Source organism: Myzus persicae, unplaced genomic scaffold (assembly GCF_001856785.1).
Source record: "Myzus persicae strain clone G006 unplaced genomic scaffold, MPER_G0061.0, whole genome shotgun sequence".
NCBI lineage: Eukaryota > Metazoa > Arthropoda > Insecta > Hemiptera > Aphididae > Myzus > Myzus persicae.
In genome coordinates this window covers 395,761-414,054 of record NW_019102099.1, presented here as the reverse complement: position 1 = coordinate 414,054, position 18,294 = coordinate 395,761, and the positions used below count along the sequence as shown (strand labels likewise).

Below are 18,294 nucleotides of genomic sequence, written 5' to 3'. Positions count from 1 at the left end.
ACAAAATATATTTGAAATAGTAGAACAAATATGTGCCATATATTCTTTAGATTGGAAGCAATACTTGGTTGGACAATCCTTCGATGGTGCAAGTAATATGCGTGGTGCATATAATGGACTTCAGGCCATAATTAAACGTTCTAATCCGGCTGCAGTTTTTGTGTGGTGCTATGCACATCGGCTGAATTTGGTTGTTATTGATGCGGTAAGCTGTTCACCCAATGCAGTTGATATGTTCGGGATTTTAGAATCTATTTATGATTTTATATGCTCAAGTAAGAAACGAATGGCCTTATTTGATGAATTTCAAGAAAAAATTTATGGAAGTACACAACGTAAACGACGCTTCAAGAGAGTAGAAACTACTCGTTGGTGGTCCCATGATCATGCGCTCAATACTGTATTAGACACGTTTGATGCTTTATGTCAGGGATGGGCAACTCAAAGTAACTAGCGGGCCACTTTTAAATACTTTAAAATCTAGCGTGCCGCAGTGCATAGGAGAAAGCAAAAAAAAATTAAAATTTTATTTTTTATCTTTATTTATTTATATTTACAATTATTATTTAATGTGATACTTGAGGATGAGGTTTTTCAATAGACAATTTAGTAAAATCCACTTCTATTTCTGTAGTTGAAACTCTTAGTAAATGTCTTAGTAATAAAGTTTATGTGATACCTTACAAAATATCCAGAATAATGAATGTTCAAGTGATCGCAAAAGTGCTCATCAGGCTCGGTGTTTTAAAGAAAATATCTTGTGTGATAAATTTTTAACCACAGCCACCACATACAAAAAAATGTTTCAAATTATCACTCCTCTCAGTAAAATGCTGCAGGCCAAAGACATAGATCTTATCGGTGTTATTGATTTAGTTAAAGACAAAATACAACACTTAGAAACATGTAGAAGTGACATAGAATTTTCCACTGTCCTTAACGAAGTCGAAGAGTTCAAAAAGTGTTCAATTAACGAATGTGAAGATTTTAAGCCGATTCCACAAAATCGAATAAGACGGGTACCACGTAAAGCTGACGAAATAGCTGTAGACGAAGTTATTGAAGATCCATTGCAAAATTATAAAATTAAAACATATTTTATAGCATTTGTTACAGCTATTACTCAGATAAAAGAAAGGTTCAATGAAATATCCAGTGGTTTATTTAAGGATCTGTCATTATTTTCTCGACGTCGCATGGAAGAAATATCTAATGATCTCAATAAATTGCCAGTTGATGCATTTAAAGTATTTTTTGATACATATAGTAAATTTGTTGATAAGGAAGATTTAAAAAGAGAATATGTACAATTCATAAAATGTTATTTTAATTTTGAAAAAGTTAAACTAATTCCAACCAGTCTTCATGATTCTCAATCAGACACCGAAGATGAATATATTGACCATTTACAAAGCGACTTGGAAGGTTCTCAGAACACTCAAGAACCAGTAGAAGATTTTTCTATCCCCAAGCTTCCTTTAAATGGATGCAGTTTATCAACAGTATTGAAGGTTGTTAAAATAAGTGGCTTACAGTCTGTATTTCCTGTCCTAAGCATAGCTTTGAAAATTGCTGTAACATTACCGGTTGCTAGTACTACACCAGAAAGAACTTTTTCCAAATTAACAATAATCAAAAATAAACTGCGCAGTACCATGACTGAAGGTCGCCTTGAAAATTTAATGGTACTTTCATGTGAAAATGACATTAAAATTGACTCAGACACTGTTATTAATACATTTGCCAATAACAGCAGCTTGTTGCAAAAAGCTTTATTATATTAATTTGTTATACAACAGTATGTAACCTAGTCCCAGTGTGCATAAATTGTATTTATAGGAAACATTTGTATTATATATGTATTAAACTATTCAATTTTATATTTATTATTACTTCTTAATATTATAGTGATATTTATGAACAAGGTTATACAATAATACCTAAGGGGGTGTGGGGGCGAAGCCCCCGCGGGTCTGTTTTTGAAAGTGACTTGGTGGGTGGGTGGTATTTTTCCATTCAATATGCTACCCATGTTTATTTTTGAGTGTGCGCCACTGCACTTGACCACCTATCGAGAAAATCCGCTCTTACAAGCGATGACACAGCCAGGATTAACTTCCAACGACCCTATATTGTAGATAGTATAAAAAAAGTACAGGATTTAAGAGGACGTCATACCCGCGGTTTTGCCTCCGCCTATCAAGTGTGTAACATAGCAAACTGTTCTCTCAGTAGATCACGTTAAACTCCGTTCGTTTAAAAATTAGAGTGGATTGATCTGTTATGAAATTTGAAGAATGAAAATTGAAAATTTGCAAAAAGAATAGTAATGAAATATGTAATAAAGAACTATATTAATGTGCGATGAGTTTAAAGTTATAAAAATATATGTATGGAGACATTAAGGGCGGGGCAAAGACTCCAACGAGCTTGCAATGAATATTTATTTTAACATTCCACCCTCCCACCACAGTAAAAAATTCTGGTAAATATAATATAATAGATCCTGGTTACCCTTATCCTTGCATGCCTCATTTGCAGTAATATATTTATAGGAATAAGTTGCTGCTTTGTAAATCGTCTTGAAATAAAATATTTTATTTTTTTATAAAATAATTGTATGTTAATAAATTCATAATTTATAGTATACTATTTAATTTATTATTATGTAATGTACAAAAATATCTAATTTGTACATTCAAGTATATCCCTAATTTGAATATAGTATTATACAATATTTTTATTTAACTAGGTACAAAAACCATTTCCAAAATTAAAAAAATTTTTGAAAATTGGTGGCCATCCGAAGCAGTTTAAAGGTAACAAATCATTAACATGTACATGTATTGGATTTGGTATGACAACAGAGGATCCATTTACAATGGGAGTTGAGGGATATTTGATGGACACTACAGTGACATATGGTCGAAGAGCTTGTCGAGACTATGACACGTAATAAACACACACGATTTAGTTATTATTTACTATTTATAAATGTTTTAGTGAAATGATAAATAATACTTGGAGAGAATATCTGTGTTCAAGACCTGGCCGGATTACAATGGTGTGTCAGGGAGACAGCGGTGGTCCAATGATTTGCAAAAACAAGCTTTATGGAGTATGCAGTTTTTTCTTTAATTACAGCAACAATAGTACCGATAGGAAGAATACTTGTGGTGGACCTAACATGCAGCCGGTGCATACATTCTTACACTATCATTTAAAATGGATAAATAATATAATAGATCCGGGTGCGAATTCCGGGCTTTTGCTTAAACAGCACCAATTGCATACAATTGTAGCAATATCACTGTGTATTTTACTAATATTTTAAAATAACTAAATTTATAAAACATATTTTTATCAAACAAAATGATGTTGGATTAATTATTTGTATTTTTACGATCCAGTAGTAATATTGCTATGCCGTAATTATAAATTAAAAACAAATTAGGTACTTAAATTTTTTTTATTATGCTTACCTACAAAAGAAAATAAATACATTAGTGTGGTATCTGAGAATTTTTTTTGTGAATATATAATAATTCTCTTGTGGCTTGGAGTGGCGCGTTGGCTGCTACCAGTCGCGGAATGCGACTCGGAGTAAGTAACGGCCACAGCTACTAGCTCCCGGATGGGTGACCACCCGGGTTCATAGTAGTTAAAAACCTTGCCACACATACACGTATTTGCTACCTACCGTAACAACCCTAACAATCGTAAAAACAACCTACATGACCAACCTTACCCCTACCACAGTTCATAACCCCTACAACAGCTAATGGCCTTAGTCGCCGCGCTTAGGTTCAATAAAACCAAAAAAAAATAATTCTCAACTATTGAATTAATAATGATATAGAATATATTTTACATACCGAGTGTATATAGAAACAATTATAAAATATATGGCAGGACCGTTTACATATAATAATATTATGTTCCCTAAGTTACTGATCTCAGAACTATGTATAGGTATACTGAATACTTATATAATAATAATTCACACAGAATAACAAAAATATTACAATAATAATCATTTTTTGACATTATAACAATGATTATAATAACGCTAACGATAATCGACATAAATTTATTGTTAGTGACTTCATAGGGAACTCTACCACCCAGAAAACCACCACCTGTACAAATCGACCAATATTGATATATGTATACCTAATACATTATTTCGTAACTCGTAATCTTAACGTACATAAATATGATATCGCACACATCCGATTATCATGGACAGATCATGCGGAATAGAATAGCATTCATTACATACTAAGTATGAAATATGAATACTGTGTCAGTCCAATCAATTAATAACCTTCGACTAGCATATAATGAAAATGAAACAGGCCAGTAGCTAAAAATGTGTTTTGGATTACCGTTTTTACCAGTGCATGAAGTCAGTGAGACATTCATTGATTTAATGTCCATATGCATACCACAATAGATGTATGTTCTGAATTTTAAGACTACATTTTTGACAACTAAAATTGATTTTTGGGACAGTTCTCAATGAAAATTTGTACCCATCCAATAAATGAAAAAATGACTACAAGGAGCTGAAAGATTTCAGTAAGGATTTAATTCTGAATTGTACACTCCGAATCCATCTGTATTTATGGTTATTGATGTGTTACGAAATAAAATTAAAATTTGTAAAGTGTGTAAAAGTATATTAAGTATATTAAAAAACAATATTTAGAATAAGACCTTTCACTTGCTACAAATCTGCAATTTATCGTGTCTATATTGAACTGTTGAACGATTTAATGAAAAAATAATTGATGTCATTTCTCAAGCTGTCACTCTGAGACAATTTACTGATGACGTTTTGGCAAATCCTTAATTTTAGACAAACAATGAAATTTTAAAAACATGTATATTATTTTTCATTCTATACATTTCAAAACTGTATTTTTTTGTCCTTGAGGAGACTTATACCCTCTCTCCAATCTGTACGCCATTGGTGCTAGATAGTTTTTAAAATACCATACTCCCCGAGAAAGCTAACTAATAACTTATACTAACCTATGTATTAAAATTAGTTAACCACAGACATTACTTATATGGCTATATCTACTAATCAGAGCCGTGCCGTCGTAATTTGGCCGTGGGAGGGAAATTAAAAATATTCACCCCTCCTGTATTAATTTATTATTTAATCTTTTTCATTTTTTTTATTTTTTGGTATTATTGTATTGATATTTTACTATACATTTTTAAACATATTTGTAAAAATACTATAGTAACTGAGATATTAGTAAATGGTGCAATACTTTAATTATATAATATTAAAAAAAAATTAAAAATAATACCAACATCACTATTTGTATGGTCATTACTCATTATAGTAATTACGTTAATTAAGTATTTATTAACAAAAATATGATTTAAATTTTAACCTTATTCCTTGACTTGATTAAAGCAAAATCTTCTAAAACGTCTTCAAAATCAATATTTTTTGTTATTTTATTTTCAATTGATAGTATTGCCGAGTTAGTTAATCTTTCTTTGTACATGGTTGATCGTAAGTATGTTTTTTTAATTGACTTTAATCTACTAAAAGAACGTTCTCAGGATGCGACAACAATTATTTCTGGGCCTATATTATCTTCAACGTTTTTTATTGCTAAGTCATCTGCACATTTCTTCAATATTTCAACTGGTGTAAAAGAAAGTGAATGGCCAGGAGGAATTCAAAATCATCAGAAATAACAAATATTTTTTCAAAACGCCATTTCGTTTCAGCCATCATATTATCAAGAACTTTGTGGTATTCCATTGTTAATAATTGATCTGCAGAGAAATCTTCACATTATGAGGTTTCTCCACATATTTTTTTTTATGCATACCTATAGTTCTAACCTTAATAAGTATTTTACATTTACAAGATATACAGCATTACAACTCACATACGAATATACGAATATTGAATTCGGTTAACAACATAATAATACGGACGCCGCTAACATATTGTCTATTGAAAATGTTCAGCTGTAGCCTATAAGTATTGCTTATCGTGATTACCGAGTGTTGAATTAACTATTTAGTCAAATAATACTTTAATTTATTAATAACTACATGCTATACTAATAATGAAATAATTGCGATTACGATTATTGTACTTACAAATGTTTGAAATAAAAACCATGTTTTGTCAGAGATTATTTGTTGAGATATTGCTGTATAGAATTATTAAATCATTCCGATTTGCAATGAAGTTATTGGCTCACCCTTAAAATTTGCGACCGGAGAACAGGTTAGGTTGGCCCTTGCCCTCTCTCTTCTACGATACTGCTCTGTTACTAATTGAATTGTATAGTACATAAATAGCTATATTTAAATAAGGTCTGTAGTAATTGTTTTAAAGTGATCGCAAACATAATTAATATAAAACTTTGATTTTTTTGATTTTTTTAATATTAACTAGTGATAGCCGATAGGTTAGGTTGTGGTACTCCTGTTTAGATATATAGTACGATAATATGATGATATAATGCTTAATGAAAAACAAAATTTAAAAATTCATATAAATAAAATGCTAAGCAACCGTTAAAAATATAGGTCCCTATATATTTTTAATTTTTACATAATTGATATTTATTAATTATAACTGATGAAAGTATATTTAACTATTTAAATTTAATATAGCCTAGGGCTTGAAGTCAGTATTCCTTTTTATTTTAACAAGAAAAGACATAATGGTAAGATATTTATTTGTTTGGTATTTGTATATGACAGGACAAACACTAAGTTAAATCTAACGGTCAAGCGTATAAAGTAGAAATATAAAATAAAACACTTTATAACTGTACAAATACTCTCAAGCATGTCATATTTTAAATAGTAATATAAGTCTTATATAATATTAATTATTTCAACAAAATGAATTATTAAATATTTTTACATGATGACATTTAATTTTAATAGGGTTCTTTTCGTAGATGGTGCAATGCATTACACATTTTGAGGAAATTAAAAATTTCCAACACTTTTGCACACAAAAAATAAACAATTTTTAAATGTTTTGTTACAAATATGACTATGGTCTATGGTCTACGGTGGATCTAGTTTTTGATACGAGTTATACAATGTCAAATGTCCCGATACTTGCAGTGAGCACTAATAAATATTGACTCTAGTAATCTATTTATATCAGATTTCGTAATTTTGTAACTACTTACAAAGTGGAGGTAACATTAGTTGTATTTGTTTTTAATCAGTGTTACTAAAACAATCAATATGTATACCATTTATGTATGTAATTCGCATTAGCTGTATAGATATATTCTTTGTGTTTAGTTATAAAATGTTTAATCCCATGGAAACTTACTTAGGTCAAAGTTAGTCACTTACCACTTTCTATTCAAGGCACTTCGGAGACGATTTTGCCATTTTTTCATTTTATAACAAATGTTAAAGAAATCCTTGTTTATATACTATAGTCTATAAGTAAAGTTAATTTGAAACTAGTGCAAACATTTTTTTCAAATCCATTTTTTTCTACATTTTCTTCTATCACTGAAAATTCCACCAAAAGAAAATGTATTAGCATATTAATGAATACATATTACATATATAGTAATATTTATAATAATTATTCTTCATTTATAGTAATATTGTCTTAAGTATTTAGTATATTTGTTTATACATGTATTAATTTGTCGTTACTTGGTTTAAGACCTCGGTGAGTTTAATGTTATAATATATTTCAAATATACCTTTTGGCTAATTGGATGTATTATATTATTGTGTTAAGGATATTAGTGATGACGAAAGCGATGAAAACATAGAAGATATTAATGGAATGAAAATATATTTAAATAATTTAATGAAAAAAGTTAACGAGACGACATTGATTGATATTCGACAAAGCTTTTTGAAATATGTTAATGGAAATGTAAAAGAAAACCAATTATATGATATTCTGAAACCATACAATATAATTTTGTCAAAAAAAAAATTCCACCCAATGTTCTCTAAGATAGATGTAAAAAAAAAAGGCACCGTCAACTTTTTACAATTCGTTACTTATTTAGCATCAGAATTTGAAATAAAGCGTAAATATAATACATTTTTATCAAACGACGACAGCGAACTATCAAAATTAACGCCCAAATTACTACCGAACAAATTGATTGAATACGGAGAAAACGGCATGATTCGGTACATAGATATAGTGTTTTTACCGAACAAAATAAAACAATCTCAAAAAGAACCCGACGATCCTGAATACATAGCTGCTAGTCGGTCAGGGAAAATTGTTCGCTACAAACCAGACATGCAATGGAAAAGTACATACCAAGTTGTTTCGGTAATGTATATTCAGCAGAACCTTTAAGTATATATGTAAATTAGGTATTTATAGTTAGTATAAGTGTAAATTATTAAGAACCGAGAAAAATTCACAGGGAACATAAAGATTCATTGGTCATTTTCCTCAATTTTCAATGGACAATGCCTAATTTACATTGCCAGGAATTACGTTAGGTTAGGTTACAATGCAAAAGCATGCCTGCTATTAGTTTTAATTATAACTAGAGCTAGGATTTCTATACATGTGCATCTTATTTTCCTTGGGTCCAAATTGATTGGTTAAATAGAACAACTTTTTTGCATATTTTCCCGTATTTTGAACATAATTTTTGCAAAATTTGATTTTTGAAAATTTTATGAATTTTTAAATGGTGTTTATCTAATGGATATTTATTGGGTTATTTATCGAACTGTTGTACATTTACTATCTAACCTTATCTTTGTGAGACGAACGATAAGATAACCTATCCAGAATTTTTGTTTTTCATAAGTACGACAAGTTTTAGTCACTATCAATCCATTCATCGTTCTAATCACCGGTCATTCAGGTTGTACAATTTGAAAGAACATATTATTACAGCAATATGCAATGTAATAAATAATAATTCTATATAAATAATAAATAGTTATTCATTAGTAGGCATTTATTTCTAATTCGGGATTCGTGATACTTATATATAGTCATATGCACAGATTTCAGGTTACGTGCCGTACTCATATGCGTATGCCAGCACGCTCAGTCGCGTATTTCAGCATAGGAAAACAAGGTAACTCGCTAGGGCCCTGACCTTGAGTAAGCTCTCGGCTAGTAATCTTCAATTTTCTAATAGATACACGCATAAAAAAAATAATTTTAAAAAACTTAACTAATTTAATGTTACAGATTTGTCAAAATAATTAAAATCTTATGATCTTGGGGAAAAAATAATATAAGTTATTTAGTTATGACCTTTATATAGTCACCGATTAAAATAAAAATTTAAGACTAACAGTCTATGGTGACACAACGTACTTACACTAAACGATTTTAGTTTAAGTTTGCAGACAATAATATCCGGATAGTTTATTTTTGATATATTATTATAATATTAGAAACTACGTATTTTAACGTCGATAGCACATCCACACAGGTTACCGCAATACAACCATAAGAGCGTGGGACGATGGTATTTCCTGGACCTTGGATATGCACTCACATAATAGAAATAGGGCAAACACTATACCATCGATAGGGTAGGAGAAGTAGAGAGTAGGCCTATATAGTTGAGACTCGGGTAAACGATATTCAGGCTTGAACTGTCAGTGTGGGTACAAGCACCTTCACACCAGCAGACTCTGAAATTATTTACACCAAAATTATTCAAACAGTTTGCAAATTCCATAAACCAATTTATGTATGTACAAAAACTAACATATAGTCGTTGAATTATTTATGCTCCATCATCGTCTTACACATAATCATCTATACGTGGGGTCGCTAGTCACTACACATGCATTAATAATTTTACATTTATATACTATATTATAAAGAGACTCGATCATTATAGCTATCTTAGCTTATAACGTATACAAAAATAAAACAACTATACCAATTTGAGATATATTGAATTATTTGTCAAATTAATTTTTAATTTAAAACGAGTTGAAATACACATTTTGCTCGAAATTCATTGCATTACCCCCGGGCTTACAGTCAGTGTTTTCGTCATGAATCTAAAAATATCGTTTTCTGTAACCGCAATTCACACGACAAACATTATATTATAATACAACAGAATGTATCACCGATCGTGGTCAACGGTTTAGTGGGGATGCCGGAGTTCAGTGTCGTTTGCTTGTCGGTCGTGGGCGGCCAACTGCTGTTCTACGACATGTCGTCAGGCCAATTCAAGCTGTGCCTCATCGTCGAATTGTGGGCATGCACGTTGACCACTCACCTCGCGTACGCGCACACTTACTGCGAACGCAAGAAGATCGGTTCGTCGAAGATAGCGGTCGGCGACGGACACGGTGGCGTGAGCGTACTCGAGTTCATATCGTCGGAGAAGTGGAACCCGTTCAAGGACAAGTCAGGCGACACGAACGAGACGCCAACGTACAATTTCGAACGACTCGTGATGAGGACGCCACCGGCGCCGCCGACCACAAAACCGTCCACTAAGCGTCCACCACCGATTCGCGCGTACAGTTATCAGGGGCTGCACACCAAGCAAGTCGAGCAAGTCGTGTTCTACAACAACGGCCGATCGTTTGCGGCTGTGTCGATGTCAAATCGCAAGTCGATGGCCCAATGTCTCATGCTGCCGGAGCAATGCGAAACTCGTGGTTCGTCACGGTCACCGTCGACCGCTACGCTCACCTTTCCGTTCATCCGTTACACGTCAAACGTGATGGGATTCTCTTGCGTGTGTGCGATCCGTGACACGCACTTGGCTACTGGCAGCATGGACCGGACAGTGAGGCTGTGGGACACCACGGGTCGCGTTTCGGGCCCCGTGGACTGCACCGCGCTGTTTGGCCACAGCTGGGGCGTTAAACGCGTTTCTTACAACACGGCCAACGGACACCTGTACTCCGTGTCCACGGACTGTGTGATCAAGGTGTGGGACCTGCGCAGAACCACGTGCCTGTTGACGTTTACCGGGCTTACAGTGGCTGCGGAACCGAATAACAGTCAACATTGGCCGTTCGCCTTGATGCACTTCAACTGGTTCGATCAGACTATCATAAGCGTGGGCAGAGATTACATGTCGTTCATGACCGTCGAGTGTACCAGGCCTATGGTGACCGACCAGGAGGTGTCTCGCCCGCATGACGATAAGTCCCATGACACAGCCGTCGTCAGGACGCTATACAACCCGCTGTACCAGGTTTTGATATCCGTATCCGCCACCGACTCATCCATCTCTGTATGGAACTTACGCACCGGTGACGTGATCATCAAATGGTCTATGGCGCACACCGAAGAGGTGTACTGCGAGATTCTGCCGGTCGAAATTACCGCCGCTAACTTCGACCCATCAGGAGGGTTGCTCGTCACCGGTGCTGTGAATGGTAGCGTTCACATGTGGGATCCAAACAACGGAGTATGTTTGAACCGACTGCGGATCCCTTCCGGTGGCCGGATATCTGAAGTATTCTGGTTGCCTGATAAGGTGTATATTATATATCGTAGTAAAATGAATGTTATAAGGCCTAGTTTTATGAATTAAATTTATTTTCATGATCGTTATTTGTTATATTGGTGAATAGTTAAATAATGTAATATTTTTGAAATGACCACTGTTTCTTTCAATCATTTCCAAAACTTATGTTTAAACATAACTAGTAAATATATTTGTTCCACGCTACCACCAAATATATTTCAAAACAAAATACAGTGTTGACAGAGTAAATTATGCGCTTATGCTACAAATAACAGCGTGGAAATAATATTGTAATTAGCAGCGAGTATATGACATAATTTTGTTCTCACTTTGTGGTCACAGATACTAGTGACCGGTTCAGATCGGCGAGTAACCGAATTCAACGACCCACTGTTATTGTCCAAAGGAAAAGTTTGGCTGTCCAGCCATGAAGAGCCGGTGTTGAGCGCGTGCGTCAAGCTACCGTCGCTGTTTGTTACCACATCACAGGCGGGCGTGATGGGTTTCTGGCGGCTAGAGACGGGACAGTTGATTAAAAAGTACAAGGCCCGAATGAGACCAGACACCCGTAAGTCCAAAAACTCATCATCAGGGAGCAAGAGCCAGGCAACTTCTACGGTGGTGAGCAAGAGCCAGATAAGTTCCATATCGTACGTTGGCAGCCGAATTGGGGAAAATGGTGGCCTGGAAACCAGAGAAGAGAAGCTCAAGAGATTAGATATTAAATACACGCCCCGTGAGCATTACGCGGCGGTTGCCACACACTTCCTGCGAGCCCGGCCAGAAGACTCAAACGTCGGAACCCTACTCGTGGCCACACGTAATGGAGTGGTGCAGATATGGTGCACGTACAAAGTGCCCAAGTATGTTAGCCAATTTGTGGCTATTCACATCGCTGATGATTACGTCACTTCTATGGTGTCTGACCGTAAGAGCGAATACTTGATTACAAGCTTCGAAAGCGGCTACATCAAAACGTGGTTGGTGGTCAACTTTGGACAGCCGAGACACACGATCTACAACGTGGACATGCCATCTCTTAGGCTGCGTTTTCCGTACCTAATAAATATGTTCTTCATGGGTCGAGCAGAACGTGCTGACGCAAAGAACACGAATGGTCCACTGTTGGTCAGTGCGTATAGAGCACACTTGCAGCGTATCAGTCACATTGAATACATCGAAAAACTGGAGCTCATAGTCAGTAGCAGCGTGGACAAGATGATTCGTATCTGGACGTTGGCTGGTCATTACGTAGGAACTTTGGGTAAATGCATCGTGGTCAATTTCACGATATGATTAGTACTATAACGTGGCTAGGGAAGAGCCCAGTTAAATATTAGATAGCTGGAGAAGTTAGACCTTATAAATATACATACAAATGTGGTGGGTGTGGCTAGAAGTAGGATCTTATATTTATTTAAATAACAAAATCTCAGTCTCAGTTAACAATACGTTTTATTCCCTACTAACGATTTACAAACAATATTAGGTAGGTACTTATTCACAAAGTATAATGGATAAGTTTTATATTGTTATAAAATATAAATAGTTAACAACTTATCTAAATACTTAGATATGGCATTATGTATAGAAAATAATAATTTGAGTAATAGTTGAATGTCTTAAGTCTTCTAAATGTTTGTATTTCGAATTACAAGGTTAGGTGAATAAATATTTTGTGTAAAAAATTCCAATACCATAAAAATTTGAATATAAATAGCTCATACAATATGTAATACCTATGGCTTCAAGCTAAACTATTTTATCATTTAAACAGTCTGTAGAAGCGTATTTTTTAGATTCTGACCGAAGAGGAAGAATTTTGTATTGATTTTACAATAATGTAAGTTTTCCTATCTGTCATCACTCTTTGAGGCCTTAAAAAACTCTATTTACTACTTCAGAATTTTTCCTGGAAGAAAGTGAATCTAATTGGTTCTTTGGGGTGTAAAAAATAAGAATACCCAGCATAGATATAAATTAATATAATGTTTCTCGTGAGTTTTTTAAAACATTTGAGACTTGTACACAAGATTTTTTAGATTCAGAGCGAAGGGATGAATATATTGATTTTAGAATGATGTTTTTTTGTGTGTCTGCAATCACCTTTTAGGACACTAAAAATGCTTCCAAAAAAATGTTCTTCAACAGCATCTTCTCCGATAGAAAAGTGAATCTAGTTGTACCAACTATGTAATCAATGTACCATTTAGGTGTAATTCCTACGAGTTTTCAAAAGCGCCGGGAATATCAGTTTAAAAATATTAAAAATATATAGGCATGATGTATTTATAATTATTTAAAGTTCAAATTTTGATGAAATTTTTTAAATTGAAAATGTATTTATTGTTTTGCAGTTAAAAATGTATAAAATGTTCAATTTTTATAGCCAAGGATTGAAAAATTAAAACAAGTGCTCGCCTAAGTAGAAAATTCTTTAATCAAAAAATGTATAATAACACAGTTTTATTTTATAGCTATTTTAAGTTCAAATGTGGATGAAATTACACATTAAAACCAAAAATAAAGATTCTAGTTATTTAATTGTAATTTAAAAATATTATTCGTGGGTACTTGGACCTTTTAGAGCAGCCCTATGAGCAATAAAATATTTAAAAAATGTTTTTAAAAATATAAAAAAAAGAATAAAAAAGTTTTTAAAACATAATATGCAGCAATGTTTTGATCGCCGCTTTTTCATTAAAAAAAATATTAAATTAACATTTTTAAAATTTATTAAAATTATTTTTTGATAGTCTTTAAAATCTATTTAAATTATTTTTTTGTTGTTTTTAAATAAACAAAAAAGATTTTTTATTTATTTTGTAAAAGTTTCTTAGATGTTTTTTTAAACATATGCATAATATGTTAAAAATGCAGAGTTTTTAGCTAAAAAAAACATTTAAAATAATTGTTATAGGTTATTTTTTCATATACACACATAGGCAATTATAGAATTGCAAGAATTTGTTTATTAAAAAAAAAAATATATATTTTAATGTATTATTATTTATAATATAATTCAATATCATAAAAAACAAAAAAAAAATTAATTTTAAATAAAATAACAAAGAACCTTGATGGTTAGGCATAATAATATGTAAAAAATTAATACAAAATAAAATAATAATATATATACCTAATAAGATGTGTATAGTGTGTATAGATTATAGCCATAGTTTAATACTTATTTATAAAAGAAAATAACAACTTTTAAGTATAATAAAATAAAAACAATAACCACACTTGGATGTAACAAATAACTGGTTATAAGTCAGATAGGCTGGTCAGAACAACAGGCTGGTTAATACTAACTGACTGATAATAGATTTTATTACCGGCAGAATTCTGGCGGTTATATGGTAGGTATATTACTATATTTTATACATAAAGTAAAATTTTCAAATTTTTGACAAAAATGAATTTAACTTACTATAATAGTAAATAGTATATAATAATGATTTTAAACCTTGAATTCAAATTCAACACATCCGTTGCAGGCGTCCAGCAAAGCGTTATCTTCTGGTATTCCCACCTTGTTTTGTGGATATAGGTATTAGCTATTTTTTTTTTTTTTGAGCATACATAGTTTATAGCAGAAAAATACTTCGATTTCCAACTTTGGACTTGACTATTGCGATACTGAATTGGATCTAGGTAGTTAGTACTTTAAATTCTAACAATAAATGGTTGTATTAAATGTTCAATACTTAGTTATTGAAATCAGCGTTTGGAAAATAAACGTCGTTTATGAACGCACGTCCACACGTTCACGTTCATACTTAGTGAACGAAACGATACAGGAACTTTAGCTGTTTTTTTTTCAAATTGAACATGAACGTAAATGACATTTATATTTGAATGAATTCGAACGATTTTTAAAACTCTCAATTTATTTACTATTTAATAAATATATGTTTAAAATATATTGGTTGATTATATTATATGATGAAATTTTCTTATTATAATTCCTATTACAAAAAAAATTTAAAAATTGAATACACGACCCAGTGAACGGTTCCGAACACTGTTTAAAATTGAAAATTGTATACATTTTTAATTACAAACTAATTTACAAATTTTTAAGATTTCGATGAATTTTGTCAAACAGTTACACTTCAAATACTAATACAATATATTGAGCGTATGTATTTTTAATATTTTTAAATAGTTTAAAAAAAATAATTATTTGCGATATTTTGTATTACAATTCAAATTTTTTGACCAAGCAATAACTTAAAATAAAAAGGAAAGAATGCATTAATTTAAAATTCTTAGGTGTGGTAGTGATAATATAAGCTACACAATATTTAAACAATTTTAACTTGGCACATCCTTCCACTTAAAAACGTATCAACTATATCGATTTTGTCACCATAAACCACCCTCAACGCTCAAGATATTAAGGATATTTATTGCTGATAAAATGTTATACAGACACAAAAAAGCAAATATAATTTATTATGAAACCAATTCATTCATAGCTCTACTCAACGAGGTCTAAAATAAAAGTTCTTGGCATCTCACTTTAAAAAATGTATTGTGCATACACAGAATACATTTAAGTCACACATCACAATGAATTAGAAGTAAAAAAATTTAAATCAAAGAAATGTATTGCTTAGTGTCTAGTTGCATGTCCAACTAACCGAATTCAAAATAATTTCCGTGGTTTGCGGTACATATATACATATTAAATAAATAAATGTTTGAGCAAAATTTTTTTATAAAGGCTAACAAAAAAATTAAAAAATAAATATTTAATATGTTATATTTTTAGGAATGACATGGCCAAACATACCAAAAACCCGCCCGGTAAACGTTTTACAATTTAAGATGCCTCCGGACATCCAACGGGAAGCGTCATTCACTACTATTCAAGTTTTGAAAGACGGCGTCAATTCAAGCTTACGGTCTCCAGCAGTATGGGATAAACTAGAATTGCTGAGACAGCAACGTGACATACGAGGTAAAAAAGGCAAGAGGAAACTACACGACGAAAAATGCCCAGATCTACCACTACACGACATACACAGAGAATTTATGAAAACTAAAACTGTGTCAATCAGGCGTCCAGTAGTAATAAAGATAGACGAATCGAAGCCTAGAGTAAAGATTCATAAACATGTTCCGTTATGCGATCTCGACACTATCCCACAAATAAACAAGTTAGAAACAACCAAACAAGAATCCTCCACTCCTAGAACAAAACTAGTTTTTTTCAAATAGGTAATAATTTGACATATTTAATTTTTTATATATATATTTGTGTACGTTTTTAACTGATTAAAAAAAATGTATTTCTACAATAAAATCACCATTAAATAAAGTAATTAACTATTAAGTACAAGAAGAACTTAGTTGTGTTTAAGCTAAGATAATTTCAAAACTCAGAAAATTGAAATTCTATATGTTGGATAAAATTGTTATAAAATAATAATAAATTACTGAAGTATTAAGGTGAGTAAATATATATGGATGCAAATATTATGTTTAAAAAATAAAAATAAGTTAATGCGTGACGTGTGAGAGATATAATAAGTATTATGTTGAAGTTCAAGTATTATAAATAAAATATTATAGGTATAATACAAAAAAAGTGTTACTTAAGATGAAAATACTAAAGAGCTTTATGTAAAGACAGTACCTACACCAATCGCCAATGTTATTTAATATCATTTAAATACAGATTTCTTTATACATTTTCGAGTTGTAAAATTCCCATGCTTAAAGTTAAATAGCTAAATGGTTTATTTGCTTAATGAGCTGTATGAACGTTTTAGATTCTGAGCGGAGAGATAAATGATTTTATTTTATTGTATTGTATTGATTTTACAATGGTGTGTATTTATTTTTATATCTGCGTTCACGATAAGTAGTCAAAATAATGCTTCAACTCAATATCTTTTCCGGAGCCGCATAGGCGGATATTGGGGGGGGCTTGGGGGGGCTTAAGCCCTCCCAGAACGTAATCAAGTCCCCTCAGAAGGTTCTAGTATCTCTACTTCAATTACAACAAACAATATTGATACAATCGTAGAAAATAATCAAAACATAAAAAAAAATATTGTTATGTAAGAATTTATTTTCAATTGTTCCCCTTAATTACCGCTGATAAGACACTGATAAGATTATTATTGTGGAGGTTCTCAAACTTGACCTAACCTAACCTTGAGGAAAGTGTTTTTTTTTGTAGATCATTATAAAGTAAGTATTGGTTTATCGTTTTTTTAAAAATAAATTTCTACTTACACTTTAGTTTTCTATTTTTAAAAGTAATCCTGTATTTTATATATTTTTTAGGATTTGATGTGCGTATCTAAAGATTTACTGAAGTCAGAAATGGCAGTGGCAAAGAATTGCATATTGCAGTCTTTAAATGAAGTAAAAAAGGTTTTAACAAAAAGTGTTTTCCCTAATTTATACAAATTATTTCAAGTTGCTATAACAATACCAATAAGTTCCTCAACTTGTGAAAGGAGTTTTTCAGCAATGCGTCGAATCAAAACTTCGAACTTCCATGTTGCAGGAGCGGTTCAACAACACATCAATATTGTATATTGAAAAAAACATAACTAAATATATTAATACCGATACTGTTATAGATATATTTGCAAAAAAAAATAGATTTATAACATTAAAATAAAAAACATATTTAATAGCTTTAAATATTTATTTATTTATGTTTGTAAAACCTATGTATATTTTGGGCCTCAGATAGAATAAAGTAGGAGAGCTACTAGCTTGCAGGTTGAAGTGTTTAATAATGTGTTGACGCTAATGGATATGGTAAAAATGTTAAGCCCCCTCACGGATATGACCA

General features: G+C 31.9%; 3 protein-coding genes across 3 annotated transcripts; all 3 read left to right on the top strand.

Annotated features, from left to right (window-relative positions):
- The first annotated feature begins 830 nt into the window (after positions 1-830).
- Positions 831-1,784, top strand: LOC111031258. Its single transcript, XM_022311130.1, has one exon. It carries the CDS (start codon positions 831-833, stop codon positions 1,782-1,784), a length of 954 nt encoding a protein of 317 aa, XP_022166822.1.
- A 941-nt stretch (positions 1,785-2,725) lies between these two features.
- On the top strand, positions 2,726-3,463 carry LOC111031277 (serine protease 57-like). The gene is made up of 2 exons (XM_022311153.1): positions 2,726-2,952; positions 3,004-3,463. The coding sequence occupies exons 1-2, from the start codon at positions 2,858-2,860 to the stop codon at positions 3,332-3,334; spliced, it is 426 nt and encodes a 141-aa protein (XP_022166845.1). The 5' UTR covers positions 2,726-2,857; the 3' UTR covers positions 3,335-3,463.
- Positions 3,464-4,372: 909 nt separating this feature from the next.
- Positions 4,373-18,089, top strand: LOC111031257 (WD repeat-containing protein on Y chromosome). The gene is made up of 5 exons (XM_022311129.1): positions 4,373-4,408; positions 7,769-8,323; positions 10,101-11,480; positions 11,814-12,735; positions 16,252-18,089. The coding sequence occupies exons 1-5, from the start codon at positions 4,373-4,375 to the stop codon at positions 16,698-16,700; spliced, it is 3,342 nt and encodes a 1,113-aa protein (XP_022166821.1). The 3' UTR covers positions 16,701-18,089.
- Positions 18,090-18,294: the final 205 nt, after the last annotated feature.